Here is a 27,902-nt window from a genome sequence, read left to right on the forward strand (position 1 = left end):
GACTTAGATGTATCTTCGTTCCTAGTACCCAAAGATACCTAACGTATTTAAAATTGAAGACTGCCTGATCTTACTCTTGAATTCCTCCATCGCAATAATATCCGGATCGATCGTCTGCTTACAATTCAGCTACCGCCAAAGTTGAAGTATGCCACAAAAGAACGTCGTCGTCATTGGGTAAGTTGGTAATTCAGCAGTGACAATAACCGATATCCAAAGAAAAGAAAGAAAGAAAGAAGCTCATTCTTTACAGAGCTGGGGTTGCAGGACTTACTACGGCGCTCCTCCTATCTGAGCGTAGCGGATACCGAATCATTGTAGCTGCTAAGCATATGCCCGGCGACTATGACATCGAATATGCCTCACCATGGGCTGGTGCCAATTACATGCCGTTAGTCGAACTCTAATACATACATCTTTAATAGTCATGGACTCATAAGAGGAATGGCTAGGGTCTCAATGCGTGGAACGCAAGCAGCAGAATGGGACAAAAAGACATGGGCACGGCTGCTAGACCTAGCACTCAACCGGCCGGAATCAGGCATACACATACAAGGTGCGCAAGTGCTGGTCCAGGTCTTTCCTTTCAAGACAGTTTGCTAAACGTATGAACAGAATGCGAGATTTATAGCCGATCCAAAGATAAAGGCTCCGCCACAGCAGAATGGTTTTCTGAGTTGCTTGCTCCGAATCCCTGGTTTAAGGAGATCATTCCCAACGTGAGTTGTAGTTCTGTTTTCCTTGGGTGCAATGCCTTGTATTGAGAACGATCACTAACCCGGTGAAAGTTCCGAAGCATTTCCAAAGACAAACTCAGCCCTGGAGTGGACGCTGGCACTAGTTTTACCTCCGTCTGTATTAACACCGCTTTATATCTTCCTTGGCTCGTATCTGAATGCCTGAAAAACGGCGTTAGTTTCACACGTGCTGATTTCAAACATGTGCTGGAAGCCCGCTCCGTCGGTGATCAATTGGGAGACTCAATCGACTTAATAGTCAATTGTACTGGTCTAATGGCCTCCCGGCTGGGTGGTGTCGAAGACAAGTCAGTGGTACCTGTTCGCGGGCAGATTGTGGTTGTTCGTAATGATGCGGGCAAAATGGTTGGTATATCCGGGACTAACGATGGAGGTGACGAAGTCTGCTATGTCATGACCAGGGCCGCAGGCGGTGGTACTGTCCTTGGTGGGTCCTACCAGAAGGGTAACTGGGATTCCCAGGTTGACCCAAGCCTTGCTGTCAGAATTATGAAGAGGGCGGTTGAGCTGTGCCCATCTCTTACTGGTGGAAAAGGCATTGAACATCTTGATATTATAAGACACGGCGTTGGGTTGAGACCAGTACGCGAAGGGGGAACAAGGGTGGAGAAGGAACGCATCGGTGACACATGGGTAGTCCACAATTACGGCGCCGGTGGAGCTGGTTATCAGTCATCATTTGGGTGTGCTCAATCTGCCGTAGACCTGGTGGAGGAAGCGTTACATACGACCGCAAAACTATAGGTTGCGAAAGTTGTAACGAGAGTAGCTCGAGAGCAAATTATCATACGATATGAATGATGAAGAGAAACATGTTTTGTCCAAGTTATGTAGTGCTCTCAGTTTCAAGAATCTAGATGAAAGAGATGTGCGAATATTGTCATTGAAGTGGTATATCAATTTAAAGCAGGAATTAATGCCACAGCTGCTGATTCAGCTCAGTTGACGTTATCTAGAGAAATTAGGCACTGCGACGGTAAATTTAACAATACAAATGCAATACATCGCTCTAGGAAACAGCTTGTTGGGAAGTATACTGTTGAACGATTGTGGCCATTTAAAACAGACTTAAATTGATTCAATACGTCCATAGCTTAATAGAGGAGATTATCGTACAATTGACATGCATCACCATGCAGTCAACACGTGGTATGATGGCCGAGATTGACGGACAAAATATATGGAATGATACCTTTGCAGAAAGGACTGAAGTCTCCATGAGACGTTCCATGCGCCGGCAAAGGCGCATAGCCAATTTATGACTTAGAATGTCACTTTGTTTTCCCGTTTCAAGCGTTCAAGGGCGGCATCCTCTCCCGAGAGACCGATAACGTCTGCAATTTCGGAGTAGTCGGATTGCCAGAGACCGGGCGAAAATTTCGGGAATTGCGAACGGAATCCCAATATCCGCTGCGCTCTAGGGGATAGTTGCTTGATGGTATCCAATCCGATAATGAATGGATTCGCTTCTTCTGGCGTCAGATAGCTACACTGTAGTGTGAAAGCTAAGCCACGACGGTTCTCATCTTTAGTTTTGTTGGCACCACCACCATGAACTGTCTTGCCACTCATCAGGACAGCATCGCCAGCCTTCATAATGGCAGGAATCGTTTGGTCGGGTGACCCCATGTTGGAATAGTCTTCCCACATATGAGATCCAGGAATGATTCTGGTGGCGCCATTTTCTTCGGTGAAGTCTGTCAGGGCGATGAGGAAATTGATAGTCGCCTCCGGTGCCTTCGCGCCCAAAAGATTGAAGATTGGATACTGGCCTTGATCCCGGTGAAGCACTTGAGCTTTGTTGCCAGGTCCGATTTGGATCACTTGAGCGGCACCCATCCAGTACGTCCCAGAGTCTTGGTGGAAGACCCTCTCAGCCACGGCGTGGACCAATTCGTTCTCAAGCACTTGATGACGGAATATCTTGCTGTGGGTTGTAACATTTGTGAGGCGCTTTGTATTACTGCCGTGAAAGTCTTGGATCTTGTCGACCTTGTGTTTGGAGCCCGACTGGATGGCCTCCAACGGTTTGTCAAGTTCGTGATTCAACTCCTGCAACTGGTCTCTCGACAGAAGTCCTTTGATAATCAGGACACCGGATTCGCGTAGGGTTTGGGTGATTGATTCTGGATTGTCTGTTGGCGACACGCGAGGAACAGAGATTGGAGTCATGGTGAATGAATTTCGATGATCCAGGATTGTCAAATAATGCTTTATGTCAACAGCCCGACAAGTGAGACTTGTGGATAGGAAATTCCGTCATTGAGCACAGGTTATTTATAGCGGACATCATGATTTTAGCCAAGATTCATCAGGCAACAAGAAAAGGCTTTCCAGCGCCCTCTCCCTCAGCCCAACACAAAGGCTTCTCCTGCTTTCGTCGTTGAGCCGTGAGAGCGGGCATGTTTTGATTATGGACGGTAGTCTCGGGTCTCCAATCTAATCGCTAACCGCACTCCTTTCCAGCTGGTCTGTTATCGCTGCTGTACGTCATCTCACCCCACATGCCTTAGTTCGTTTTCTTATCTAGCCGCTGCTTTGGATTTTCCTAGGGATCGTCCTTGCTGCCTTGCCATCATTCCAATGCCGAACTACCCCTTAACTTCTGGGAACACTTTTTGGAATCTGCATATTCGCCTGTCTTGGTTGAAATTGGCTCCCACAGTTCCAGTGACTACGCAAAAGTTTGGACAGAGACCCACTTCCAGGCCGCCTAGGATAGCAACATACTCTTTCTAAATTCCGGTGGTAGGAACACTCGGAATTGTATACAGTGCGATATAATCATGAGTGGTTGATAACCAACCCACTTTGGTGTCTACCAGGGAGCCTCTTAGTTGCACGAGTTAGGTTTTTCAAGATCGTTATCAATATCATGAAGAGTTAATCCAGGCTTACGACGTGCAGAATTTATGTAATCAAGTCAAAGTGTGGGATGTCCAAAAATTTGCTTAGTCACTGTATGTGAGTACGAGAACGATTAGCCATCGGCTAGAGACGCTAAAGTGGTTCGTGATGTCCTTTCGCTTAATCTTTTACAAAGATTTCACATCAAAAGAGATTGTCAGAGCAAGCTGACACAGTATAAGCTAGTAATCCTCGTAGGCGAATGGGATCGTGGATAGGACCAAGCGGAACCAATCTTGGATGCCAAAGGTTGATTGATTGAAGAGAAAATGAATATGCTGAGAATGGCGCTAGTACTCGGTGTTACGACGACCGAAATACTATAGATACCAAATTACTATACGAAACAATAGGGAAAAGTGGGTCACTTGGTATAATCCCTGTCTAGGTGGTAACTTACCGCACCGTATCTCGACAGAGATCTATACCTAATTCCCCTCCCATTGTCGTTGAATTCGCGAAGGTGATCGACCCCGGGTTGAGGTGAATCAATGGCATGTTCTGATAGTTTCGGCAGTCTTCAGTCGCCACCATGTTTACACGTTGGTACGTGCGTACTGATTCGGACCTAAGAATTGATTTGGACCATCCAGATCAAGCTGTAGGCGTTCCCGGTTCACAGACTCATTTAGTCCAATTATCTAGGTAAGCTTTGGTGGACTTTCTAAATTGCAAGGATTCTCTCGCAGTGTTTCTGTTTAAGACATGAAATTCTCCATTCTATAGAAATCTGAAAACGCTTGGTCAATTTACCCACGCGCATCTATCTACTATCCATTAGGAACTGCCATGTAGTCGCACAAGGACCTGAACGGGGGCAGTGGTCGACGTGTATTTATGTTTGACCACTGTTGACGGGTCCATGTTTTCCACTTTGTCAAATCGCTGAAGCATCCGCACGACCACATATCCAGCCTCAGTGAGGGCAAATTGCTGTCCCAAGCAGATCCTTGGACCACCATTAAAGGGCAAGTATTCCCATCCTGGTCTGAGTCCTATCCACCGTTCAGGACGAAACTGGTCAGCATCATCACCCCAGATATCCTTCCGGCGATGCATAACATGCACGTTGTAGCCAACATCCTCCCCAGCGCGGATATAGATTGGCGATGTACCATCTGGGCCGCCCCCACGAGGGAGTGTAGTGTTTCGGACCGCGCGGCGACCATTCTCAGGAACAACTGGATGAAGTCGTAGAACTTCAGACAAAACATGCTGCAGATAGGAACATGACTTCAGGGACTCGAAGGTAATAGTATTGGTACTGGAAAATTCCCCAAATGCTTCAATGACAGCGGTACGTAGCTTTTCGTAAACATCCACATGACGTGAGAGTAGATAAAACGTCCATCCTAAAAGACCTGCCGTTGTGTCTCTACCGGCCAGTAGAATGTTGAGAAGCTGAGTACGAAGCTCTTCGGGATCTTGTGTTTCCTTGGCAAGTTCCCGGAGAAAAACGTAGCCAGAGTCATTTTGGTCCCCTGGGACAGATTTGTTCTCCCCAGGCTGCAGGCCCCCAGTAAGAGCAAGGTTGACATAAAAACGGGCAAAGTTTTGGATTTCTGCACAGTCTTTGCGAAATTGCGCAGGATTGTAGAGAAAGTACAGACTCATCAGCCTACTTCGGTACGCGACCACTCCATTGGCTCGGTCAAAAGCCTGACCAAAGGAGTATCCGTCGGGTAGACCATCTTGTGTGGGCTCCGCAGGCTTGAGCCCCTGAGTTTTCTTCAATGAAGTAATCTGAGAATTCACACACTGTCCAAAGAGAAATTCGGTTGCAGAGTCTAGAGTCAGATTGAAAAACAAGGGCGCCAAATCCACAGTGCACGTCCACGAGTCAGATTTAACTGGGAGACGACCGAGGAGGTGCTGGAAGTGCTGTTCCTCCAGCTGCAGATTAGCAACTTGGCCTCGAGTGAATTGTGGGCGAAGAAGAGAGCGAGAGTGTTGCCTATATTCCACATCAATATACATGACCTCTGAGATCATCAAGGTGTAACATACCAATCCGTCCCATCAGTAGTAAAGATGCCCTTCCCAATGACCGGGTTGAACATAGCACGCCGAAAAGGGCCAAGCTCAAAATCCTTGAATTGCGTCGCAAGCATAGCCTGCACATTCTTTGGGTCTGTTGTTATGTGGTGCCAAGAACCAAGGAGATTTTGATTCCACGTCGGGCGGCGGCCTAACTCTTCGTATAGCACCAAATCATCATTCTGAAGGATATGCTCCTCCATCGTATCCATATATCGTTTCACAATATCAATACCCAGCGGAAGCTTGCTCGGTCGGACAAAGGCGGGCTTACAACCCATTCGCCGAGCTCGCTGGGCATGCATCAATGAGACCAGGGCCCATTTAACAACATAAATGAGAAGAACAGCCTCGAGGGCAGTCGAGAATGATAATTGTTGAAGACTGATCATCGCCGCAAATACTTTAACCTCAGTGGTGGTGATCAAAGTATCTTGAACAAAACCGCAAAATCGCTTATTCGTTGGATTTGATCACAGTATATATAACTTGGAATACACTTATTGACTAGAGGTAAACGATAATAGCATTACCTTCTTGGTCGTTCTTCTCAACACGGATGATGACCCACCCGACTGTATAAGCTTCCTTGCGGTGGCGGCTATCATCTCTTATCTAGTCGCTCGATCCTACCCCGTACAAAGTACGCCGAAACAGATCGCCTCACGTCAAATTTGTTCAACTCGCCACCTACTCGAACCGACATTCTCTTCATCACCATTGACACTCCCATACTATCTAGACGCAAGGTTAGTGGGATTCGCTTAATTCCCGGCAATTATACACGACTGAAACTTGGGTCCAAATCAAACGGATCATCGGTCAAAGTATGGGGCATTCAGGCCTCAGGGTATTGCTGTCCGTCTCAGTCTCAGGGCAAGAAGGAACCGAGGTTCCTCGGCCCTGCGAGGCCAATGGATCCACCTGAGATGAACTCTGCATTCATATAATAAGATTTAAATCGTACCCTTGAAGAGCTGCGCCCTTGAAAATAAACCTTCAAGGATTTGTGATCACCGCCAGCGCACAGTCCAACTCTGATATCGAGTCAATTGCTCCAAATGGCCGTGTGGCAAAGAAACTCTAATGCCGCTGATCTACCTGCTCAATGGGCGAAAGAAAGTGCGTCAAAAATCACAAACAAATTCACAGATGGTGCATCCGATGAATTTGAGTTTGGTGGTCCAGTGGGTGCTGCGCTGCTGATGACGGGGTTTCCTCTCTTGATGTGGTATATGTGGATTGGTGCAACATACTATGATGGTATGCTTCCTTTCCCTGACCCCGACCAGTCCTGGCCTGACTTCATCTGTTACTTGAGCCAATTGGTCTATGAGGGAGCCTACCCATCCGCGAAAGCATGGGCTATCTACTGGACATTTTTCATCATGGAGGCAGTTATGTACTGTTATATGCCTGGTGTTTGGAACTTGGGTCGGCCCCTGCAGCATGCAGGTGGGAAAAGGCTTCTATACTACTGCTCCGCCTATTGCAGCTTCTATGCGACCCTTGCTATCACCATTGTGCTCCATTTTACTCGTGTATTTCCCATGTACACGTTGATTGACGAGTTTGGACCCATTATGAGTGTTGCTATCTTGTCAGGTTTCTTGAACAGCTTTATCGTATATATTCGAGCTATAGTGCGTGGGCGCACCCACAGGCTGTCAGGCTCTGTTATTTATGATTTCTTCATGGGCGCGGAACTGAATCCTCGCATTGGTATCCTGGACTTCAAGATGTTTTATGAGGTGAGAATCCCGTGGTTTATCTTGTTCCTCATTACCTGCTCCGCCGCGGCTCGCCTTTACGAAACTTATGGCTATGTCCCCGCCGAAGTTATCTTCTTGGCTGGAGCACATTACCTGTACGTCAATGCGTGCGCCAAAGCTGAGCAAATGATTATTACAAGCTGGTGAGCATACCACAATATTGCAATTCAAAAGGTTCTCTTAGCTAAGTATGGAAAAGGGATATGTATTTCGAAAAATTGGGGTTTTTGCTCACATTCTGGAATATGGCTGGCGTGCCTTTCACCTATTGTCATTGCGCCCTTTACCTGGCCAACCATGACCCATCCGAATATCGATGGAACCTTTACAACCTTGCACTATTATCTGCCATGTATCTCTTCTTCTACTGGATGTGGGACAGCGCAAATGGTCAGAAAAACGCATTTCGCCACAAGGAAAAGGGACAGCTCGTCAAACGGAATACATTTCCTCAGGTGCCATGGCAGGCGATCGAAAACCCAAAAACGATTAAGACCGACACAGGCGATAGCATAATGGTTGATGGCTGGTTTGGAATAGTCCGGAAACCGAACTATATTCCTGATATGTTTTTCTCTATGTCCTGGGGTTTAATCACCGGTTTCAGGTATGTATTTCTCTGTCATAAAAGTATCAGCGGTGATAGCTAATGTTCCGTTATTAGAAGCCCGTTTCCTTGGTTTTATTTCCTTTTCTTCATGGTTATGATTATCCATCGCACCAAGAGGGATATTAACAAGTGTCGAAGAAAGTATGGAGAGGCCTGGACTCGCTATGAGAGAGAAGTCCCCTATCTGTTTATCCCAGTAAGTTCCATAATGTCAATTCCTGGCGGGGAAAAGCTATTAATATCTTTGAAGTATGTGATTTAGTTTGTGTACGGCCATAATACGGGAGTTAAAGGGTCGCACATTTTCTGAAGCGGGACGCTACTTGAATTTCCTATAGCCACGCTTGTCCCAAGCCAAATAACGCGAGATTATATTGTGAAGACTTGGCACAGTTTAGAATTCATACCTAAGTGAGCTCATTCTCAATGCTAAATAGAGATATTTGCATTACATAATGTCTCGAATTCAAGTCAACACTATTCATGCTGGAAAATTGGAGCGCAAACTGAAAGAACTCTAGTTTATGTTCATGAGTCCTGAACATAGCAAATTAAATATTATAAATATCTTGAAAGGAACAAGCCCCTCGTAGATGGAAATTAAAGGAATCGGGTTCTAGTTCGCTTATGATACATCTGCTAATCATGGTAATTACCATTATGATAACAGAAGCTTTGTCTACGCGCTCCAAAGGGCACTGCTATTGGTGCCCAGAAGCCACTAGGGGGCTGTGGCAGATAGAGGCAGCTGTCAGGTGACCTGATAAATGCGGAACATTATCGTTGAAGCACTAGAGCTCCTAGAGATAGAAATTCTAGAGAGTATCGGTAATAAGGTTCTGGCGCGTAGATAAGCCTACTGGTTCAGACGCGGGGTACATTCACCAAAAGTCGACTGAATAAGGCCAACCCTCTGTACATTTCAATCTATCTCGTAGAGTATATATGTTACCGCTCTCTAGATAGTCTGTGAATCCTCCTACCCTCACCACTTTATCGAATTTCCTTAGACAACAAAAACCTTCCTCCCAAGTGTGATAGGAGCCCAAGATATAACAAACAGATCACGACCGCCGCGATGCTTGACGAAAAAGCCCCACCTCACCCAGCTCTCGATACTGTGGAGACAAGGCGGGAGGGCCAAGTCTATGAGGTGACACAGCTTGACAAGAATCGGTTCAACCTGTGGAGTACCATAGGTATTCAGTTTTCAGTTACCGCAGCGCCTCTTGGAATCGCTGGCTATACCACTCTCATAACCGGGGTTGGGGGTAGCCCTTTCTACTTCTGGGGCTTCCTAGTTGCTGTAATCGGGCAACTTCTGGTAGCATTGAGCTTGGCCGAACTGTCGAGTGCCTATCCGCATACTTCTGGTAAGGTTCCATCCACGTTCAAATTCTGTGATCTTGCTAATCTTATCTTCGCCATTTTAAGGGCAAGTATATTGGACTGCCACTTTAAGTCCGCCTCATTATGCGCGCTTTCTCAGCTACTTGAATGGCATGATGACAACATTTGGATGGATCTTCGCTTCAGCTGGAACCGCGGTCTTCTCGGCTGATTTTTTTGTCAGCTTTGGCCAGCTTGTTTCAGACACATACGAGCCTACTTCGTGGCAAATCTTTCTTCTCGTCATCGCTGTCTTAATTGTCGCATTCATATTGAACACGCTGCTCATCAGTATGGTGCCAAATTTGACAGCTTTTATGGTTGTTTTTTTGAATATTGCAGCCTTGTTTATCTGCATTACCCTACTCGCTACCGTGAACCCAAAAGCCTCTGCAAAGACAGCATTTATTGATGTTGTCAATGAGACTGGCTGGTCATCAGACGGACTGGTATTCTTTCTTGGTCTCCTTCCCGGCATGATGACTGTCTGCTTGTTTGATACAGCAGCCCACATGGCAGAAGAACTTCCCCAACCACAGAGACAGGTGCCAATTGTCATGCTGGCGAATGCAAGTCTCTCTGCTATCGGCAGTTTGATAATGGTCATTTCCTTAATTTTCTGTACCACCCATCCGGAAAACCTTCTCCAACCATTGGCGGGTATGCCTATTCTTCAGATATGCTGGGACGCCTTGCCATCAAAAGCATTCGTTATTGTTGTCTGCCTGATATATTGGACCATGACACTTAACGGCCTCATAAGCATTATCACAGGTTGCAGCAGGGTTATTTGGTCTTTCGCGAAAGTGGGAGGCTTGCCGTTCGAAAATTTGCTCTCGGCAGTCAATGATCGCTTCCAGACACCCTTCAACGCTGTACTTGCATCATGTGGGGCATGTGCGCTCTTCTCTATCCTTTGCTTTGCGCCTCTCACAGTGTTAAATGGACTATTCGGCGCATCGGTAGTCTGCTTTACCACCTCCTACGCTATGCCAACCTGCCTGCGTCTGGCTAATTTCCAAACTCTCCCTTCGAATAGATACTTTAACCTCAGAGCCGCTGGTCCTGTCATCAATATTATCGCAATATGCTGGATGATTATCAGTGCCTTATTTGTTTGCTTCCCCCAATATGTGCCTGTGACGTTGGATACTATGAACTGGGCACCAGTGATCTTTGGTGTCGTTTTGTCAATTGTCTTTGCGAATTGGTTCAGGGTTAGAGCCACTTTTCGGTGTCCCCGCGGTCTTTTACCTGAACAGTCAGATTGAGAATCTGTTCAATCGCAATTTGACTTCAATGGAATTGAAACGTGGGTATAGGTGGGCTGCAAAGTATGGAATTAGGGATCAGTCTGATAACGGCATACAAATACTGCATGGTGCATCGTCTCTCCATAGGTGGAGCCATAATTGCCATTCTGTTGAAATCTCACACTGTGTTATAATACATGTGTCGACATAATAGACCCAAAGTACCGCATTATGCAAGATAGATAACAGTGTCATGTACCATCATGTGTTTTTGCAATCCATAGGGTCCAAAGTAGACAGGGTCATTCTCAGCCCAAAGTCTTTCAAGCATCATTCTCATCTTCATAATCACAAATATTGGCTGGGTAGTAGACAATACCGATCGAATTATATCGAGTTCTTCTTCGTTGAGAAGACAAGATCCAATCACGATAGTTGGCCACAGAAGTAAGTTCCGGTAATGCGTTTTCATTAAGGTTGGTAATAATGTCAGCGCACCAAGAGCATGCTGACGAACGATCAATAGACGGGACTCGTCACTGGCAATGGTACCACACCACATAGCATCGTATGCAAAGATTGTCAAGGCATGACGATAAACTGCTGAGATCGAGAGACTATGGCGGGCTTCGAGATTTAGCGCGGATCCCGAGTCATCCTCACAGCCTATAGTATTAATGATAGCCATCAGCTCATTGAAAACCATCAAGCTTTCCGAAGAACATTCGTTGAAGGTCAATTCTGATTGGCGGCGTGTGCAAAGGGCAACCACACGCGGGATAATCTCCAAGTATCGATGTATTGGAGAAACAATGACGCCAAAACCTCCATGGGATTTGAGAAGTTCCCAGGACAGCAAAAGGGAGTTGCGAGTATCCAGCTCGGATGGTGTCCCATTGTCATAAGGGGTAGGGGTGGTTATAAGGGACAGGTAGGTGTATAACTCGAATGTTATACCGCATAGTGTTCGCATACTATTCGTTTTCGACGAAGCAGCACTCAACAGTTTTGGGATAACTTTCTTCCCGGCTCGAATATGTACAATTGCACCTCCAGATTGCATGGAATTGAAAACCTAGTGAATAAAGAGTCAGGTCTGTAATATCAAGCCTTAATATGGCAATCAGCGCCAGTCTGCGGTTGTTACATGCGCAGTAAGGGTTTCGGAGGAGATTGATTAAGTAAAAGGCAATGAACATACTCCAAAAAGGTACAGCATCAACAGAGCAAGAGAAGCTCGAAGCCAGTCAATTGGCTGGTCTGATTTTTGCGAAATGATGTCTTGTAGTAGATGTATGACTCGTCCATAGTGTCGGCATACCCATGTATTGATTTCGGGAGAGGATTGTCTACTTTCCAAGTGGGCCCCTCCAAGAGCCAGTAATGAATGGAGTACCAACTCCTCAGAGAAAGCCAGGGGGAGAATGTGCGTTAGGAACGGATTCTTCTCCGGGCTCACGGTAGTCATGTATCTGCTGGTCTCGCCGACAAAGTGGGCTAAAAACATGGAGGACACAGAGCCCAAGGAGCAACCTGGTGGTGCAAGCAGACGCAAAAGCTCTTCCTCCAACTCTACAACATCGTTGGAGGTGGAGGTTGAGGAGAACGGTTCCTCCCTGCAGGGGCTTGGATCAGAAGGGACTTCCCGGATTGGAGACGGAGCGTCATGGACGGACGGCGATTTTTCGAGATCAGCCTCACGCCGAACAGCACCTGGCCATTGGCAATCCTTCCCCTTTGCCAAACAGCGAGAACATGCTGGACGACGTTCATCACATTTCTTGTGCTGACGTCGACAAACTAGGCATCCAGATCTTGAACGAGGGTAGGGTAACCGTACCCTCTGCCGAGGAAATCTGACTGCATTTCTCCCAGAATCAGGCGACATAGCTTGAATGGCTGATTCCTGAAGGCAGTCCGACTGAGGGGATGAGGAGACGGCTAGATAAGACCTGGAGGCGGGGAAGCGGAATATAACTAGCCGACGATAAAGCTAAAACGGACATGCCGGAAAGCGGGGCAGATCCGTAATTGATTGTGGGGATTTTGCGTTTTACATACCATTACGTATCCCGTAAATACAGTAAGAGGTCTTTAGTACAGCGCATCTGTATCAGTAAGTTTCACACACTCTGGACGCACCTTTTAATTTTGTGTACAACAGATACGGCCGACTTTATTATCTCGCCTTCAATGATGAGATTTAGAACGTGATAAATTTTCTCGAAATAATCGAGCCCTATTACTGACACCGTCATAAATCACACGGAATTTGCCCGGCAGAATGTTATTAAATATCAGAAGTGTGGCCGCGTGTTTAAATTTTTATAGTACATCGTATTTTCAACATTCCCGAGCTAGCTGCCAATGTGAGAAGTAACGACGGATGCAGTTTTAGAACTCTGATCACCAAGCCCATTACCGTTACGCTTCTAACAACCATATCTATTTAGAATAAGATATTAGGCATATATAATCTGTATAGTACTTTCAATCTACAGTTGAAGTATAAGGGATTGGTTTCAGTATGAACCCAGATATGTAACTTTATATCCAAATGTAAAAAATACACAGTATTTAATAGTAAATTGTCGAAACAATACTCTGAATGGCTTAAAATATAGATATACTATTGCTATGCCTAGAAATATGCAGGACCTGTAATTTAAACGGAAGAAAAGTATTGCAGGTTGAAATATAGAGGGATTAAAATATGGCATTAAGTATGGTGTTTTGGGGTGGCCGGCTCGCCTGTGGATTACGTTATTAGTTAACGAAGGGGAATTGATGACTAAGTTGAGGTGTGCTGTGCCTATCAATTCCCGTAACTAAGGGGAAGCTCTGCACCTAGTACTCTTGATCTTTTTGACCTTTTGGATTGTATGTTCTTTCCGTGTGTGGTTGATTTTGTATTATACATTGGATAGTCAGGACTTCCCAGAATATCGGTCTATTCACTGTGATTTGGGCCCACCAATTGAGATACAAAATAGGTAAATGCTGTGATGATAACCCGAACTCTGGATTTGAGGTCATCACTTGACTAGCGAAGCCGCCTAGCCATCGATTCCTAGAAGCGGTGTCCCAGGACAGCACGTGAGAACACAAGCAGGTTAGGCCGTACCACACGAGATTCTATGCACTAACTTATCGAGGCATCCTGGAAACAGGGACCTTCCGGTCTTATGGTGGCAAAAGTTGAGTAGCTTCTGTGCTCGACAGGAGTTAAGATGGTGAAGAGAGCGATAAGCGCTTAGATAGCCGCAAGCAAAACTGCACCCGGCTCTTGCAACCAAATCGTCTACAATGAGCCGGGTCAGGTATCGGCCCAAATTGCTGAACTCTCGATGTTTGAGTCAGAGACGGGGCAGGCTCTCATCCATCTGTACGGAGTACAGCAAGTGTCCTCTCCTCTGGCGCAGAGAACTTTGTCGATGCTATCCAGTTACCGAATAACGATCAAGGCAATGCTATTTCTTCCTACATCATATCGCTAGCAGACGGATCCGAGGCTCATACTACTATAGTCTGCGCTGCTTCCAACGAAGCGTATACGCGCACCCTGCGCTTTATGCGTTTGAACGGTACCTTGGTGTGAGTCGGATTGCCAGCGAAGGAATCAAAGACTATCGCCTGCGCCGATCCTAGCGCCATAATCGCCAATCACTATCATATTCTTGGTTCAGCAGTTGGCAATCGCCAAGACGTTCTCGAAGTCCTAAGGTTTGCAGCTCGTGGGACATCAAAGCTCGCGTACGCATCAAAAAATGGACTCACTGACAAGGCCCTTCCGAGGGATGAGCGAGAGAAAACTGCAAGGACGAGTTGTGCTTGACTTGCAATCAATTATCTGAGAATAGTTTCTGTTTTATGAGCCAAGTCTGCCGTTGTCCAATGGAAAGGTGAGCACTATTTCCATTTTCCCGCTGGTGTAACGGCTGAGGTTAGAGCCCATAGCTCTCGTGAAGCCAATAGATGGGGAGGGGAAGGGGGGTTGAAGTAGTCCTCTTAGATTACTATTTTTCTGCCCGCCTTTTTGTCTTACCAACAATGACAGTATAAGTGCAAGTGCCGTTTATGACTCATGTATCATGGACACAGCCAACTCGAGAAATATTACTTTTTTGCCTCGTACACTGCTTTGAACCAGGTTTGAAAAGCTGCGAAGATTATTGGTACGCGGTTTCCACTTCCCATAGTTCGACCCAAAGTAAAAAATGTGTGGCTCATCCAGCATCGCGTGATCACGGTAAATCAAAACCTTAAAAGCACCAGTTGCTCCAGGTCACCGTAGTAGGCTGTTGTCCGCAGCAACGTTCGTGGCTGTGCACCCCAATTTGCAGCAATGCTAAGCATCGAAAGCTACTGTCTGATTGAGCCACGGCAGATCATACAGCGGTACTGAGCTTCAATCTCATTTCTTAGCAGCACAATACAGAACCATGCGTGCTGTATCTACAGCGACAGTCATCGTGAGTAAATGAACCTAACCCTTGTATATCTTCTCCACTCACTCCTCATAAGGCTGTCGAATGGACAGTGCTTGGCTTTTGTCTCGCTTTGATACTGGCACGCCTCTACCTTCAGTTGCTCCTGCAGCGGAAACGGCTGTTTCTAAGCGACTATTTCATATGCCTTGCGTGGCTAAGCGGAATATGGGGAGCAGCTCTCGACATCGAGCTAAAAAAACTAGGGTGGTTGAATCCATCAACTACTTGGCTCAAGTTCGAATCCATCGCAAACAGACGTCATCTAACGCAAAAGGTCAGTATGAGCGGATATCTTAAATTTCTGGATTGTATGCTAAGCTTCAATAGCTACTATTTATTTCATGGTTTCCTCTCCTAACGACACTTTATCTAAACAAAATGGCCCTCCTTAGCCTTTTCTTCCATCTTTTCCCATCCGTTTTCCGGACGATATACTATTCTTTGTGGATAGTTACAATCTATTCCGGGCTATCTTATTTTGCATCTATCTTATTCGTGTCCCTAGCTTGTCTCCTAAGCAAGACACAGGAGTAAGTGGAGTTAATTATGAAACGATCTTTCCTAGTTCTAATGATCATTAGGCCTAATTTTCCTTTCTGCAACGCTCACTCTTACTTTACCTTTTGGGTTGCCACCTGGGTGCTTCACTTCTCTTCGGATGTATTCGTTTTCGTCTTGCCCTTTCTTATACTGCGCAACCTCCGGCTCAACTGGAAGAAAAGAATTGGGCTTTGCATTACGTTTGGATTCGGTCTATTAAGCATAACCGCCTGCCTTCTGCGCTTTTTAATTGTTTTATTGACATATCCAAACGTGTCAGCCACAACCACCGAGCTTTTATGTGCTATTGATTCTTATGTTGGCATCGTGGTTGCATGTCTTCCATCCCTCCGACCATATCTTAACCTGAAGCATGTCACTTCACAACACCCCCGTCCTAGCGCCGACTCGCGGAAATGGCATTTCCTTGGTACATCTTGAAGATTAAATTGTTGACTTACTATATACTTGAGGTCTCTTGTCGGAAAGAGATAAGGTGATATTATAGCTCAATTTCTTGGGCTTAATGTGTTCATATATTTGATTCTTTTAAGCTTAGTCAATGTATGTATATACTGACATTATACCCGTAGTTATAATATTTATATACTTCCACATAATTACTCCATCATTTCCCTCAAGTTATTCAGCTGAATGATGTGGCTATCCTGGATAGGTAATGTTCTGTTGGGGGTAATTTTGAACCGGTCATTAGAGTGGCCAATAGAAAGACAACTTAATTATGTCCAACCTCTATTCAAACCTTCAGTAATCAAATCCCAAAAGTTCACACTATGTGGTGCTCTAGATTCTAGTCTACGTAAATGATTTTGTGCTAGGCAAAAAACTTTTATGCAAATTGCACGAAAGTCTCCAGCTGCACAACGATCGCTTTATCTACATCGAGAAAATGGTACACGAACCTGAAGGTCACCTAGAGGAGGCCGGCGCTCTGTTTCTCCATAAAGGGGCCAAACCTAGGAAAAAATCACGTGCTGGGTTTGCTTGTATCAACTGCTGACGACGGAGGGTGCGCTGCGACGTGCAGGTTCAAGGAGACACATGCACAAATTGTGCTCTGAACAAAGCTGCCTGCCAAGTTGATCTGTCCCGGGAAGGCGGTAATAGAGACTTCGCAACAAATAACACAGATCAGAGTAAATCGATCATGCCTTCCCTTCTCTCGCCTGGAGAGGGTCCGGTACACATTTGGGAAGATGGTGACAGCTCGATTGCGGACAGACCAGGTCTCGAATTCGATGCTGCCCCAGATAGGCACGGATCAAAGCTGGATAAATATGGTGCATTTCCATCCCGAGAGCAACGATGTCAGGAGGTTGGCTCACACGGTCAGGTCTCTTCTAACGAGTTCACCTTTCTCTTGATGGTCTAGAATTAAGATGCCGTCAGTTTACACACTAGTACTCATATGTAGACCACCCTTACAACACGAGTTAACTCTAAATATGTTTAAAATACCTACTAATGTAGATGCACTATAGGAAGGACCGTCACTGTGTTTACAAGGTCCGTAATAATCGCAAAGTTCCCCGCATGGTGGCTGAGGAATTCTTTGCGAGCCTCCAACGCCCTGCCTGTTCGTTTAAACTTTTATCGTCGGCTAGTTATATTTCGTTTTCCCGCCTTAGGTCTTATCTAACCGACTTCGACTACGCGGCTGTTGCCGCAAGATCCCAAAGCCTATTGTCCAGCTGGTAGCTAGGTAAGAGACTTCCCAAATCCATCGGTCCTTGAATCTCGGCTTTTAAGGGGTGACACGTGATTCCGAGGAGAAGTATGTTGGGCGACAGCAAAAAAGAAAAGAAGAAGGAAAAAAAAAGAAAAAGTGAAGGGCTTATCAGACTCGAAAACACCCCACTAATGTTGAACATCGAACCAGTCAATTTTGGCTATCTAAACGCCTTCCCAGCGTCGGTGTTTCCGGTTTTGGTTACTGAAAGATCGCACAAAAATTTTCAAGACTAATCTCTGATTCTTGAGCAGCATGATAGGACCTGATGATTCTATAAGAAAGCTCGCTCGCGTCAAACCTGACCAGAACACCACTAGAAGTTGATCATATAAAGTCGAAGGAACCTCAAGGTTGACTCCTGCCCTGAACAAGCGTGAAACAGCTATTATATACTTGCAATTTATACAAAAGGCGCAATGAATATACCATCCGTCCAGGAGTCAATCATCTACGATGAGCCTGGCACGATCTCGACTCGGGTTGTCGAGCACTCGGTGCCTGAACCGGGCTCTGGAGAGGTGCTTATCCGTCTGTACGGTCAAGCCCTTCTTTCAGATTTACAGGAAAGTTTTAACATAGGATGTAGTACTCACTCCGGCGTTTGCCATTCTGATTTCGGCGTCATGATGAGCTCGGTATGTTCATCCAAATTATACCGTTTAAGTTGACATGGATTTCAAACTGTGGTCTCTATCGTTTGCTCACTTTGCTCGTAGTGGAGCACACTGCCTGCCCCAACACCAAAGGGCCAAGTGGGTGGACATGAAGGCGTCGGTCACATAGTTAAACTTGGCCCAGGAGCCGACGTAGATGGAGTGAAGATCGGAGACCGTGTTGGAGTCAAGTGGGTGTCGAGCACCTGCGGCATTTGTCGTTCGTCTCTCTTCCCTTCCATCTGGTTTGTTCGCCGTTGTATCTCACTCTTTCGATCCGTGCAGAACCCTGTCAAGCTGGATCAGACGGTCTGTGTTTTAACCAGAAGATTTCTGGATACTTCACACCGGGAACCTTCCAGCAATATGTGGTTAGCCCAGCAAACTATGTGTCGCCAATTCCCGACAATCTCGATTCTGCCGAAGCAGCCCCCATGCTTTGCGCAGGAACTACTATGTATGCTGCTATCAAACGTAGCAATGCTCGACCAGGGCAATGGATAGTGATTGCTGGTGCTGGTGGCGGTCTGGGCCATTTGGGAGTGCAGCTCGCTAGCCGCGGCATGGGGTTGCGTGTTATTGGCATCGATCACCCGAGTAAGGCTGAACTTGTCCTATCATCGGGCGCAGAGCACTTTGTCGACGTCACGCAGTTTCCAAAGGACGTCGAGGACACTGCTTTATCTTCCCACGTTGCGGCACTGGCAGGCGGACTCGGTGCTCATGCTGCTATTGTCTGCACTTCTTCTAACGAAGCTTATGCTCATGCCCTACGATTCCTGCGTTTCAACGGCACTCTAGTGTGCGTTGGGTTGCCAGAGCACGGAACGGACCCTATTGCCTCTTCCAGTCCTGCAGCGATAATTGCCAAACAATGCAACATTATCGGCTCGGCAGTTGGCAATCGCCAGGATGCCAACGAAGTGCTTGAGTTTGCAGCTCGTGGAATCATCAAGGCTCATGTACGCATTGAAGGAATGCATTCATTGACAAAAGTTTTCCAGGAGATGGATGAGGGGAAATTGCAAGGAAGAGTTGTGCTCGACCTGCGATAGAGATTTTTCCCAAACATGTTAGCAATGTGAAGTACTACTCTGGATTTGTGCTTTGCTTTCTGTCACATATCCACAACCACCATCACTTCGCATATCGATTGATAAACAAATCTGACTTCCATGCTCCACATAATACTTCTAATTTCGGGTCGGTGAAAAGCAATACACCATGGATACTCGATTGACTTACAAATGGTTCGGTTCAGCAAACAAGCTTAAATCTCTAAATCGTGGTTGACGTCATTGTCCACAAAAGTAAACTCGAATCTATATTCGAATAGAGCTTCGATTAGCCCTGTTTTTGCCAGTGTGGTATAAGACGCATAAATTCAGAATACTGAGCATCGTTCATTCAATCATATTACTATCAAAACAGGGCCTGGTAAGCAAAACGATGCATTTGAATGTCTCTTGTTCTCCTATGCACTAACCCTATAAAGGCTAGTCTGTATCTAAATATGGATTAGCCCAACCGGATTAGGTAGCCTACGAAAAGTCAAAAAATTAAAAGAAAAAAAGAGAAAATACTGTTGTTCTGTCCATTAAGTGCTTTGCCATTGGTCCAGATGTTGGTTTGGCTATAACGAGGCTCTCTCTGATCAAGTATACCAATGACGGACAATGTACCTCTGTTCGTTGCGCAGGAAGCCTTGTGCTACTACCCGATAAGTACCATTTACGATTCCTGCCCGAGGTATCTTTTCTACTCTCTTCTCTTGGCGAGCTGCGTCACAAGATGGACAGGGTGGTTAGCAGATGTGTTTCTAGGCACCGCAGCTACATACGCAGGCACGGCTGCATTCCAGTCCTTCATCCTAGTTGCAAGTCCTGCCAAGCAACACTATCCCGGCCCAGTCACCATTCCCTATATTTCTTCTGCGATGCAGCAAAATGATACCAGACTTTCATCAGATGACTTTCCAGCGCTTGTCATCAATGCGGACCAGGTGATGGTCCAGCCGGCGGCTCTCGAGCTCGATGCTGACGCTATTCTCGCTATCGTGGTGACCGGGTACCTAGTCTTCCTGCCATTGCAATGTTGGTCTCGGGTATTAAGTCACAATCGTGCTCGGAATATTCTTTTCTGTCTATGGAATGCTTTAATGTTAGCCGGCTCGATTTGCGCATTAGTATATTGGCCAACCTTACAACGAACTCCGAAGCAGTACATGTTTTGCTATCCAGATATTCCGCCCTTTGAGACGACAACTAGTGATGGATGGCAGGACACTTGGAGAACTTCGACTTGGAACGAAAGTGTTTGGAGTACCTTCTCCAACATGACGAAATTTGATCAGCTGGGTGATATTTGCTACAATCCGTGTTTCAACACAACCCAAATCTTGAGGCAGCAGACATCCTTGGCTTCAGCAGTAGTATCAGATTCATACAATCGGCAAGCTGTGGGGAACGATAACAATTTTTGGGATAGAGTCATCTACTCGAGACGATACATCTATACCTTGATTGTTCTTTGTGTTATTTTGAATTGCGTTTTGATGACTCTGAAAGTATTACCTTATCGTTCACATATTCGCTCCGTACAGCCGGTAGCAATATGGAGAAATAGAAAGGAAATTTTGAATGACTTGAAAGACAATTTTTGGGAGGCAGTCGCGTCATCAAAACCCGTTGATCGCTCTCGGGACGAGGAAAACTCAACCAGCACCACCGCCACGAACAATGCTGGCCAGAAATTCAAAATACGAGACTACATTTGTGCAGTATTCAGTGTTCGATTTGCAAAATTATGGTTTCGTTTTTTTGGCGATGTCGCTATCTTAATCGGTTTGCTATTTAGCATCATTATTAGTCCCTTCACGGTCATCGCGTTTGTCGTGTGGATAGAATGGTACATTCGTAACGATGGTCCGTCACAGGAAAGTCCACGTCAGGTTGGCCAATGGGCCTACTTGCTTTCTATTGGACTGCTCCTTATTTCGGCAGCTGTGTTGAAAATGAAATACCGAGTCGCTTCCCAAACAGAGCTAAATTATGAGTTTGAAGAAACGCGAAAGCATTTGGAGAAGCTACAAAGAGTACGAGACGAAAGGTTTGGAAATACTCGATCGCTTGGGATCTAGCGCATGAACAAAGAATAGTAGTATCATAAACAAAGATATATGAAGTTATGACCTGACACTTGAGAATATCTTAATCCTGTGACGCCTTGTGTTTGCGAAGTAACAAACAAAGCTTTGACTGACGAGAAACATGGATCTCGAAACTAGAACAGGTAAATCACTTTCTCGAAATTAGTACTGCCTCAAATTTAGTGATTTGAAACTTTGACGATGTCTAACACGTGTCCGTCACCTACAATCAGAACCACGGTGCTCTAAAGTACTGGAATTATGTAGAGGACTGATGTCAAATAATCTCTTGCCACTGTCATTTATCTTCCGAGTATTGTTTTACATCAACTATGAATCAAACAAGGAAGTATGTATAAATGAATGGGGAAACCCCTTGAAAGAACGTCACAAGTGGCTTTTGGTTGTCAATTGGTGTATGTGTAGTTAATGTGAAATATAAAAGATATTGTTAAATCGTTCAACAAAATCGCAAGTTTACTTTAAACCTCTCATTTTTGAACGGAAAGACCAGATAGACAAGGGAATACCCGACTACCACCAATTATTTATGGACATATACAGACAATAGTGGTTTCTATATACAATTTAACACTGAAATTTTCGTAGATTGCAGTCATCCTCGATTTTGATATTGGTCTGCGTTCCTGGTTTGTCAGTTACTATACGGCCAGATAAGTCTATGTTGCTCCAAGTCGACCCACTCAAATATCAACTTCCCTCGTTCAGCTCGTCGAGCTTACACATAATGAGTTTCAAATCCTCGGCCAGGGGCCGTCGTGGCGGTAAAATAATCTGCGATTCGAAATACTGGGAGCCGCGCCATCTTAGATGTCATATCAGTCGCCTACCAGGCGAACTCTTTTGGTATATTGCAGACTTCCTTAAAGTCTGTGATATTAGTTCTTGGATGCGGTCACAGCGTCAATTCTACTACGCTCTGTATTTACATATCTCTACTCACGCAGCTATGGAGGATGTGCAGATATACGATAGACCTCACCATCTAATGCGGGCTGCATTGAAGCAGAATAGCCCGGTTTTCGAGAGAATTCTGTCCAAAACCAAGGTCAAAAGTCTCAACATTTTGAACATGAATCCCGATCCTAAGGAAAATGGAGAGCATATAAATTTGGTGACGGCACTCATTATTGGTATTTTGTCCTGCGATGCATACTATGTTCGACGGATACTAGAACATGGAGGCAATCCCAATTTGCTAGGCATAAAGAACTCCCGGGACAGTATGCCGCCTATTAAGTGGGCAGCGATACGTGGAGATACATCGATCTTACAAGCTCTTATCGACTTCGGGGCAGATGTAAACGATTGCCGCCCGGAAGTTTCTACTGATGAGGATGCATGGACTCCCTTGCACATAGCCGTGAGCCAACGAAGAATGGGTGCTGTGCGACTTCTTATTAGAGCTGGTGCGAATCCAAAGCACATGATGGGTGATAACTTCAGCATCCTTATGCAAGCACGAAGTTGGGTGGGCGGTTTGCGAGTTCTACTTAATGTTTGTAAGTTTGATCAAGATGTGCTCGATGACGCTCTCAGGGAAGCCATTGTATCTCTGGATGACTTTACCGCCCCTGCGAAGTGTTTGATAGAAGCGGGAGCCATACCAACATACGATCTATTTTGCCGCGCTTGTGGCAAGGAACCTGGCGCTCCTCTTTTAGGAATTAGACTACTAGTAAGGTGTGGCTTCCGGGCAAATATGACTGGTAGCGACGGCCTTACAGTGCTTCACGTTACTACTCGAGCTAGTGTCGCGTCTGTCCTGGTGAAGGAAATGCCGGGAATCGCCAATGCCCTCGATTCCATCAAAAGAAAGACACCTTTAGAGTGGATGTACACAAATTCTTACCCTGATTTCCGAGAACAAGGTAGGCTGGATGAAGTGGACCGACATGCTCAGTCCGAATTAACTGCTACTCTCGTCAAGAATGGGGCGGAACTTTTTATTGCTAGAGACTCCTGGGACAGGAACATTCTCTTTTTTGCTGTTGAATACGGTCATATCAGTGCAGTCCGAGAAGTATTGAACCAAAAGCCAGAGCTATTGCACTCCAGAGATAGCCTAGGAAACACTCCATTACACATGGCTGCCTCCTCTTATAGTGAAGGTACGCTTGACTGTTTGGAGTTGCTTCTAGAAAGGAACAATGACGTGAATGCGCGAAACCACCTTGGGCAAGCAGCACTTCATTGCATTTCTTCACAGATTCCTAGCTATGGCAATGCTCCAAGGGAGTATTTGGATATTGGCCTTCCCGTCCAGAAAGCACGCGTGCTTCTCCACTATAATCATAACATCATGCTGTGTGGCAGGCGAGACGATATGACCAAGCCAACAACAGCTATGGTAGAAGCTATCAGTCGTGGGTTTATTCCAACCGCACTTCTGCTTATCATGGTGGGTATTAAAAAGCTTCAAGAAAGCCAAAAAAGATGGACAAAATTATGGCTCTTAGGACAGAGAAATACCTTGAAGAAGGCCTCTTTGCCTCAGTGAAGTATGGTTTTTTTGAGATCTTTGACCAACTGTTGAACTGTGGCACAAACCTATCAATCTGCACAATTACAGAAACTGGTGATACACTTTATCATGCCCTTGCTCTTGGGGTTTCCACTATGGGAGCAACTGGCTACGCGGTTACGGTCGGATACCGCTTGCTTGGCTATAACATGTCGCCTGACTGGGATGAGAACTTTCATGGTACCAACTACACGGACGACGGTCGCCCAATTCGCAATTATCTACATATTGCGGAAATGCTTAGCAGGGACGAATGCCGAGAGGAGTTTGTGTTCAAGAAGAACAATGCAGGACATTCTGCTTTTGATCTGTTGGGTTTGATGACACCTGCCGTAGATTGGGAATACCTATTCAAGAATTGCCACTACCTACGAGAGAAAGAAGTGAATCCTTGGATGCCAGATGAAGTATTCATTCCTACAGTGAATTTGGACGATTTGTTCTTTGAATAGGCTGAGGTGACAAAGGCGAGAGGTCTTTAAAGCAACTGGGTTACGTAGAACGCCGTCTTTTCCAGCGTCAGATTAATATACAGTGTGTAAAATTACCACAGAATAACCCCTTTTGAATTTAGCACCACAAAAGTGGATTGGGTATAGGAGCGCTCCCCATATCAAATGCTAAAAATATTTGAACTTTTTAGGTTATTTACAGGCCGCCGCTCAAGAAGCCTAAATTAATCTAACATAAATTGGTGTAGATGCAGATGAAGGACAGGTACAAAATTTTAATACTATTTTCAACCTCTTGTTATATTAGTCTAGTGTATATTAGGCAATTGATATGCTCGTAGAGGTGTCTGAGCTTGCTAAGATGACAGCATAGAGATTATACACTGATATGACAGAGGTTTGAATATAGTATTAAGAGTTTCTGAATTTCTAACTTTCATCTATATTTACGCCACCGATTAAATTTAGAGTTCTTAGGGGTCAGCCCATAGATAATGAAGAGTTGAAATATTGTTAGTATTGATTAATTAATTATTTCATGGCCGGCGGCGCCTAACTATGGGTAGGGGTACGAATACATGCTTCTTGTTCGAATTTACCCCTAGGGTAAAAAGCGACGCCTCAATTTTCTTGCCAAATATTGAGGTGAATTCCGACCAATTTACAATCTAACAGATATTTACATGCGAGATGGTAGATGCACATCCTAATCTAGTTGCCTCAAGCAGCGGCAAGGAGCAGCCAGGGTGGGGCACTATTCTAAAGTTGTATTTAACAAAAACGATAAAAAATCAGGTTACACTCTTATAATCTGTTCCGATGCAGCTCTGCTCTTACCTCAGCATGGCCAGCGCATTTTCTCGTTTTCCCCTAGATATTCTGCTTATCATTCTTCAGAACGTGCCGGAGTTGCCGTCACTTTACAGGTTCATATGTGCATCTGCGCAAGTTAATGCAGCGTTTGAGCTTGATCATGCAGCTGCTGTTTCGATTGGAAGCAGTTTGACATGTATCAGTATGGCAAAACTTACAGAGGCCTTTGGCGGCTGATGGCAATGCTTTACATATATAGTCTAATTATTGATTGTAATGTTCAAATTTAGGATAGGAAGGATTTATGCTGTCGACTAATCCATTGCCTGGGCACGACATACTAAGGTTGTAACTCTCAGGTTTTTGTATGATATAAAAGGCTCATGGTATGAGAATGAAGGTTTAGGCTATTTGTAATAAATTAAGCCAACTGTATTAAGATTACTCTTAGTATCAGCTAAGCATAAAATGCGATCTAGTGTTAAGATGTGGAAATTAGACTCCACATGTCTAGATATATACTAAATAAAAAGTGACAAATAAAGACATGAAGAAATTCTAAGGCGTATTGACAGCATCAGTTACAGAATTGAGCGGTAGCAGTGTGGTAACCTGATATTAATATTGTATTTAGAGCATAAACTAACACCATTCTCAAAAGACATTCCTACATGGCTCATTCACGTCATCCATTGATAAATTCTATCTCTATAAAATATAATTTTAAACCTCATAACGTCTAGCAAGTACTATATCTCTTGATCACCTTGAATATGTCGACTCTGGGTATGAATTACGCAAAGGGTAAAGATCATTAGATGATCGTGTCACCTGTCAGACAAATCAGTAAAGGCCTACAAAGAGTATAAAATGTCGAGAAATATACCTCTAGCGTGCTCGTAATATTGATACCTCCCGCTCTCCCCTTGATAGGTGTACCTGCATAGGACTGAGAAGTATGCGAGCGATCCGACAGTGGTATTCCACGAGAATTGACCTTGCTGCTGTTTATATTTGAGAACCCGCTTCCATCTCGGTATCGGTAATCGTTATAGCCGCGGCGAGAAGCATGTTGTCTGCGGAAGAATATGGCGAAGACTGGCAATGTACCAATGACCACGGCTGTATTGATCAGCATCATTCGGTAAAATGAAACAAAAGAGGAAATTGCTTACCAATGCCTGCTTCAATCATTGCCCAGAAAGATAACCACGAACTAGAGGGAGTACTGTTGCTCTTCGCTTGTGATCCAATTTGTACGGTACGGACGACAGCCATGACGACACAAATGATACCGATACTAAACAAACCGCCAATGGCAAACTTTTGACCCAATGGGAGGCGTAAAGCCCATATGAGTTTGATTGGGAGGAGCATGATCATGATGTCCGTGATGACATCCACGGCGAAGGCGAAGTAAAGGCTGGCCACTTGAGCAATTACATCGCGGTGGGATGAGCATAGACCTGATGCAAAATTCCACGTCAGAGATATTCCCAACCAATGTCTACATGCCAACTCACCAGGTGTAAACCATTCGTGCATACTTGCGCAGGAGGTGAAATTCGAGATGATACATCCAATCAATGTCTATGCAAGTTAGCGCAAAGTTTTCAACTCGTCCAAGGTCGGTCCAAGGTCGATGCTAAGCCAAGGCTTACCATAATTGTGAAGACAAACACTGCCCACCACCATCTCATTTGTCCTGGCAATCCCTCGAACAGCCGCCGATATAAAAACAACAAACTCAATTTAACCGACCACAGAACTATCCAGAAAATCATCGTATTGGCGAAGAAAATCTTTACCATCAGCATTGCGTCGGCTTCCATTGTCGGATAAAGCTGGCCAGTGCTTATGGCCGTGTCTACTCGGTATAACGGCGGAGTGACAACTATGTACAGGACGCAAAGGACGATAAAGGACGCCCAAGAGAACATCGCGAAGTAGTCCTCAATTTGGATGCCCCCTTTCCGATGTGTGAAACGTAGCACGGTGCGAACTACCGTGAAAACTGTAGCGATTGAAATCATCGCATAGGCCGTGGAGAGCAACTGGTGCTCTGACACCAGCAATAACGCCGCCCCGGAACTCATTGTGTCGTGTTCTCTGAGATTCTTCCTCTCTTCCCTCCCACCTGCCTCCGTTCCTCTATTTCACTCGTTCCTTATTTCAATCGTCGGTTCCCTCTTCACGGATTATAGAGTCGATTACAGCGTCGCAATTGCATTATTCCACTGATCCGGGATGCATACCCCTCCTCAAAGTTGGTGTTGCAGTGAGCATTATCCAGAGTAGCAGATCTTCCCCTTAATAGAGTAGTTTATTATTTGCTGGGCGATGGATCTAGACGGAGAATTGGAAGTGCCAAAATCGGCATAGGCGCCAGAATGCAATAGAACGGCCTCTCGTATTCTACATTTTAGGTTGAGACTATCTCACACGCAGAGCACCTAATTACCGCCAAATCGCATGAATGGCCCCGCTTGAAAGGCCGCGGAATTTACTTGAGTCCCGTACATAATTAACTAATTATGGATAACCGTTGGTAGAGACTGAGACAGTGGAGCATATTGTATTGTCGCCGCTCGCGGACTTCGCTTCTCGCAGCCTCGGCCGTATTATTACCGCCCCTACCAGACAAGGAACAAGGGACGGCGGAGATTTAGCCAATAACCAGCAAGTTCATTGTGTGTTGCATTGGCAGTTATCAATGATGTTGACCAAGCGCCCCTTGCATGTGAACAAGGCTTGATTCTTGGAGCGCTGTCTTGCCAAGTCA

The 27,902-nt window shown here is 45.3% G+C and overlaps 12 protein-coding genes across 12 annotated transcripts; 8 read left to right on the forward strand and 4 right to left on the reverse strand.

Moving 5' to 3' along the window:
- Positions 1–144: 144 nt before the first annotated feature.
- On the forward strand, positions 145–1,545 carry BGW36DRAFT_384612 (D-amino-acid oxidase). Its single transcript, XM_046216813.1, has 5 exons — positions 145–177; positions 254–391; positions 453–556; positions 616–719; positions 789–1,545. The coding sequence occupies exons 1-5, from the start codon at positions 149–151 to the stop codon at positions 1,500–1,502; spliced, it is 1,089 nt and encodes a 362-aa protein (XP_046069926.1). The 5' UTR covers positions 145–148; the 3' UTR covers positions 1,503–1,545.
- Positions 1,546–1,591: 46 nt separating this feature from the next.
- BGW36DRAFT_384613 (phytanoyl-CoA dioxygenase) lies at positions 1,592–3,303 on the reverse strand. Its single transcript, XM_046216814.1, has one exon. The coding sequence runs from the start codon at positions 2,928–2,930 to the stop codon at positions 2,022–2,024; it is 909 nt and encodes a 302-aa protein (XP_046069927.1). The 5' UTR covers positions 2,931–3,303; the 3' UTR covers positions 1,592–2,021.
- A 31-nt stretch (positions 3,304–3,334) lies between these two features.
- On the forward strand, positions 3,335–4,285 carry BGW36DRAFT_384614 (uncharacterized protein). Its single transcript, XM_046216815.1, has 3 exons — positions 3,335–3,603; positions 3,666–3,766; positions 3,848–4,285. Exon 1 carries the CDS (start codon positions 3,342–3,344, stop codon positions 3,495–3,497), a length of 156 nt encoding a protein of 51 aa, XP_046069928.1. The 5' UTR covers positions 3,335–3,341; the 3' UTR covers positions 3,498–3,603; positions 3,666–3,766; positions 3,848–4,285.
- A 157-nt stretch (positions 4,286–4,442) lies between these two features.
- On the reverse strand, positions 4,443–6,094 carry BGW36DRAFT_300741 (cytochrome P450 CYP52T1; the record flags this gene model as incomplete). Its single annotated transcript, XM_046211648.1, has 2 exons — positions 4,443–5,619; positions 5,673–6,094. The coding sequence occupies 2 exons, from the start codon at positions 6,092–6,094 to the stop codon at positions 4,443–4,445; spliced, it is 1,599 nt and encodes a 532-aa protein (XP_046069929.1).
- A 669-nt stretch (positions 6,095–6,763) lies between these two features.
- Positions 6,764–8,376, forward strand: BGW36DRAFT_409780 (ergosterol biosynthesis ERG4/ERG24; the record flags this gene model as incomplete). The annotated part of the gene is made up of 4 exons (XM_046219120.1): positions 6,764–7,617; positions 7,674–8,081; positions 8,139–8,280; positions 8,335–8,376. The coding sequence occupies 4 exons, from the start codon at positions 6,764–6,766 to the stop codon at positions 8,344–8,346; spliced, it is 1,416 nt and encodes a 471-aa protein (XP_046069930.1). The 3' UTR covers positions 8,347–8,376.
- Positions 8,377–9,162: 786 nt separating this feature from the next.
- BGW36DRAFT_301199 (putative amino acid transporter) lies at positions 9,163–10,744 on the forward strand (the record flags this gene model as incomplete). Its single annotated transcript, XM_046211670.1, has 2 exons — positions 9,163–9,457; positions 9,519–10,744. 2 exons carry the CDS (start codon positions 9,163–9,165, stop codon positions 10,742–10,744), a joined length of 1,521 nt encoding a protein of 506 aa, XP_046069931.1.
- Positions 10,745–10,955: 211 nt separating this feature from the next.
- On the reverse strand, positions 10,956–12,614 carry BGW36DRAFT_430278 (fungal-specific transcription factor domain-containing protein; the record flags this gene model as incomplete). The annotated part of the gene is made up of 2 exons (XM_046220823.1): positions 10,956–11,801; positions 11,928–12,614. The coding sequence occupies 2 exons, from the start codon at positions 12,612–12,614 to the stop codon at positions 10,956–10,958; spliced, it is 1,533 nt and encodes a 510-aa protein (XP_046069932.1).
- Positions 12,615–15,034: 2,420 nt separating this feature from the next.
- BGW36DRAFT_384618 (uncharacterized protein) lies at positions 15,035–16,335 on the forward strand. Its single transcript, XM_046216816.1, has 4 exons — positions 15,035–15,198; positions 15,251–15,490; positions 15,544–15,746; positions 15,798–16,335. The coding sequence occupies exons 1-4, from the start codon at positions 15,169–15,171 to the stop codon at positions 16,195–16,197; spliced, it is 873 nt and encodes a 290-aa protein (XP_046069933.1). The 5' UTR covers positions 15,035–15,168; the 3' UTR covers positions 16,198–16,335.
- A 1,590-nt stretch (positions 16,336–17,925) lies between these two features.
- On the forward strand, positions 17,926–19,217 carry BGW36DRAFT_399373 (putative alcohol dehydrogenase; the record flags this gene model as incomplete). Its single annotated transcript, XM_046218513.1, has 4 exons — positions 17,926–18,041; positions 18,096–18,144; positions 18,226–18,382; positions 18,448–19,217. The coding sequence occupies 4 exons, from the start codon at positions 17,926–17,928 to the stop codon at positions 19,215–19,217; spliced, it is 1,092 nt and encodes a 363-aa protein (XP_046069934.1).
- Positions 19,218–19,762: 545 nt separating this feature from the next.
- On the forward strand, positions 19,763–21,301 carry BGW36DRAFT_463821 (uncharacterized protein; the record flags this gene model as incomplete). The annotated part of the gene is made up of 1 exon (XM_046222233.1): positions 19,763–21,301. Exon 1 carries the CDS (start codon positions 19,829–19,831, stop codon positions 21,299–21,301), a length of 1,473 nt encoding a protein of 490 aa, XP_046069935.1. The 5' UTR covers positions 19,763–19,828.
- A 979-nt stretch (positions 21,302–22,280) lies between these two features.
- BGW36DRAFT_430281 (ankyrin repeat-containing domain protein) lies at positions 22,281–24,307 on the forward strand (the record flags this gene model as incomplete). Its single annotated transcript, XM_046220824.1, has 2 exons — positions 22,281–23,701; positions 23,755–24,307. The coding sequence occupies 2 exons, from the start codon at positions 22,281–22,283 to the stop codon at positions 24,305–24,307; spliced, it is 1,974 nt and encodes a 657-aa protein (XP_046069936.1).
- Positions 24,308–25,727: 1,420 nt separating this feature from the next.
- On the reverse strand, positions 25,728–27,489 carry BGW36DRAFT_384622 (uncharacterized protein). The gene is made up of 5 exons (XM_046216817.1): positions 26,782–27,489; positions 26,644–26,710; positions 26,296–26,586; positions 26,007–26,242; positions 25,728–25,951 (listed from the first exon to the last, which is right to left on the reverse strand). Exons 1-5 carry the CDS (start codon positions 27,214–27,216, stop codon positions 25,883–25,885), a joined length of 1,098 nt encoding a protein of 365 aa, XP_046069937.1. The 5' UTR covers positions 27,217–27,489; the 3' UTR covers positions 25,728–25,882.
- Between the last annotated feature and the right edge of the window lie 413 nt (positions 27,490–27,902).

Source organism: Talaromyces proteolyticus (genome assembly GCF_021365285.1).
Source record: "Talaromyces proteolyticus strain PMI_201 chromosome Unknown BGW36scaffold_9, whole genome shotgun sequence".
Lineage (NCBI taxonomy): Eukaryota > Fungi > Ascomycota > Eurotiomycetes > Eurotiales > Trichocomaceae > Talaromyces > Talaromyces proteolyticus.

Excerpts from the sequence above, each read along its gene's own strand:
- BGW36DRAFT_384622 (XM_046216817.1), bottom strand. The coding sequence starts at position 27,216 with ATGAGTTCCGGGGCGGCGTTATTGCTGGTGTCAGAGCACCAGTTGCTC. Across the intron at positions 26,711-26,781 it reads TGTTTGTCTTCACAATTATG|ACATTGATTGGATGTATCAT; the intron begins GTAAGCCTTGGC and ends TAACTTGCATAG. Across the intron at positions 26,243-26,295 it reads AATGATTGAAGCAGGCATTG|CCGTGGTCATTGGTACATTG; the intron begins GTAAGCAATTTC and ends TGATCAATACAG.
- BGW36DRAFT_384612 (XM_046216813.1), top strand. The coding sequence starts at position 149 with ATGCCACAAAAGAACGTCGTCGTCATTGG. Across the intron at positions 178-253 it reads AAGAACGTCGTCGTCATTGG|AGCTGGGGTTGCAGGACTTA; the intron begins GTAAGTTGGTAA and ends CATTCTTTACAG. Across the intron at positions 557-615 it reads ATCAGGCATACACATACAAG|AATGCGAGATTTATAGCCGA; the intron begins GTGCGCAAGTGC and ends ACGTATGAACAG.
- BGW36DRAFT_384613 (XM_046216814.1), bottom strand. The coding sequence starts at position 2,930 with ATGACTCCAATCTCTGTTCCTCGCGTGTCGCCAACAGACAATCCAGAA.
- BGW36DRAFT_384614 (XM_046216815.1), top strand. The coding sequence starts at position 3,342 with ATGCCGAACTACCCCTTAACTTCTGGGAACACTTTTTGGAATCTGCAT.
- BGW36DRAFT_384618 (XM_046216816.1), top strand. The coding sequence starts at position 15,169 with ATGCGTGCTGTATCTACAGCGACAGTCATC. Across the intron at positions 15,199-15,250 it reads TATCTACAGCGACAGTCATC|GCTGTCGAATGGACAGTGCT; the intron begins GTGAGTAAATGA and ends ACTCCTCATAAG. Across the intron at positions 15,747-15,797 it reads CTCCTAAGCAAGACACAGGA|GCCTAATTTTCCTTTCTGCA; the intron begins GTAAGTGGAGTT and ends AATGATCATTAG.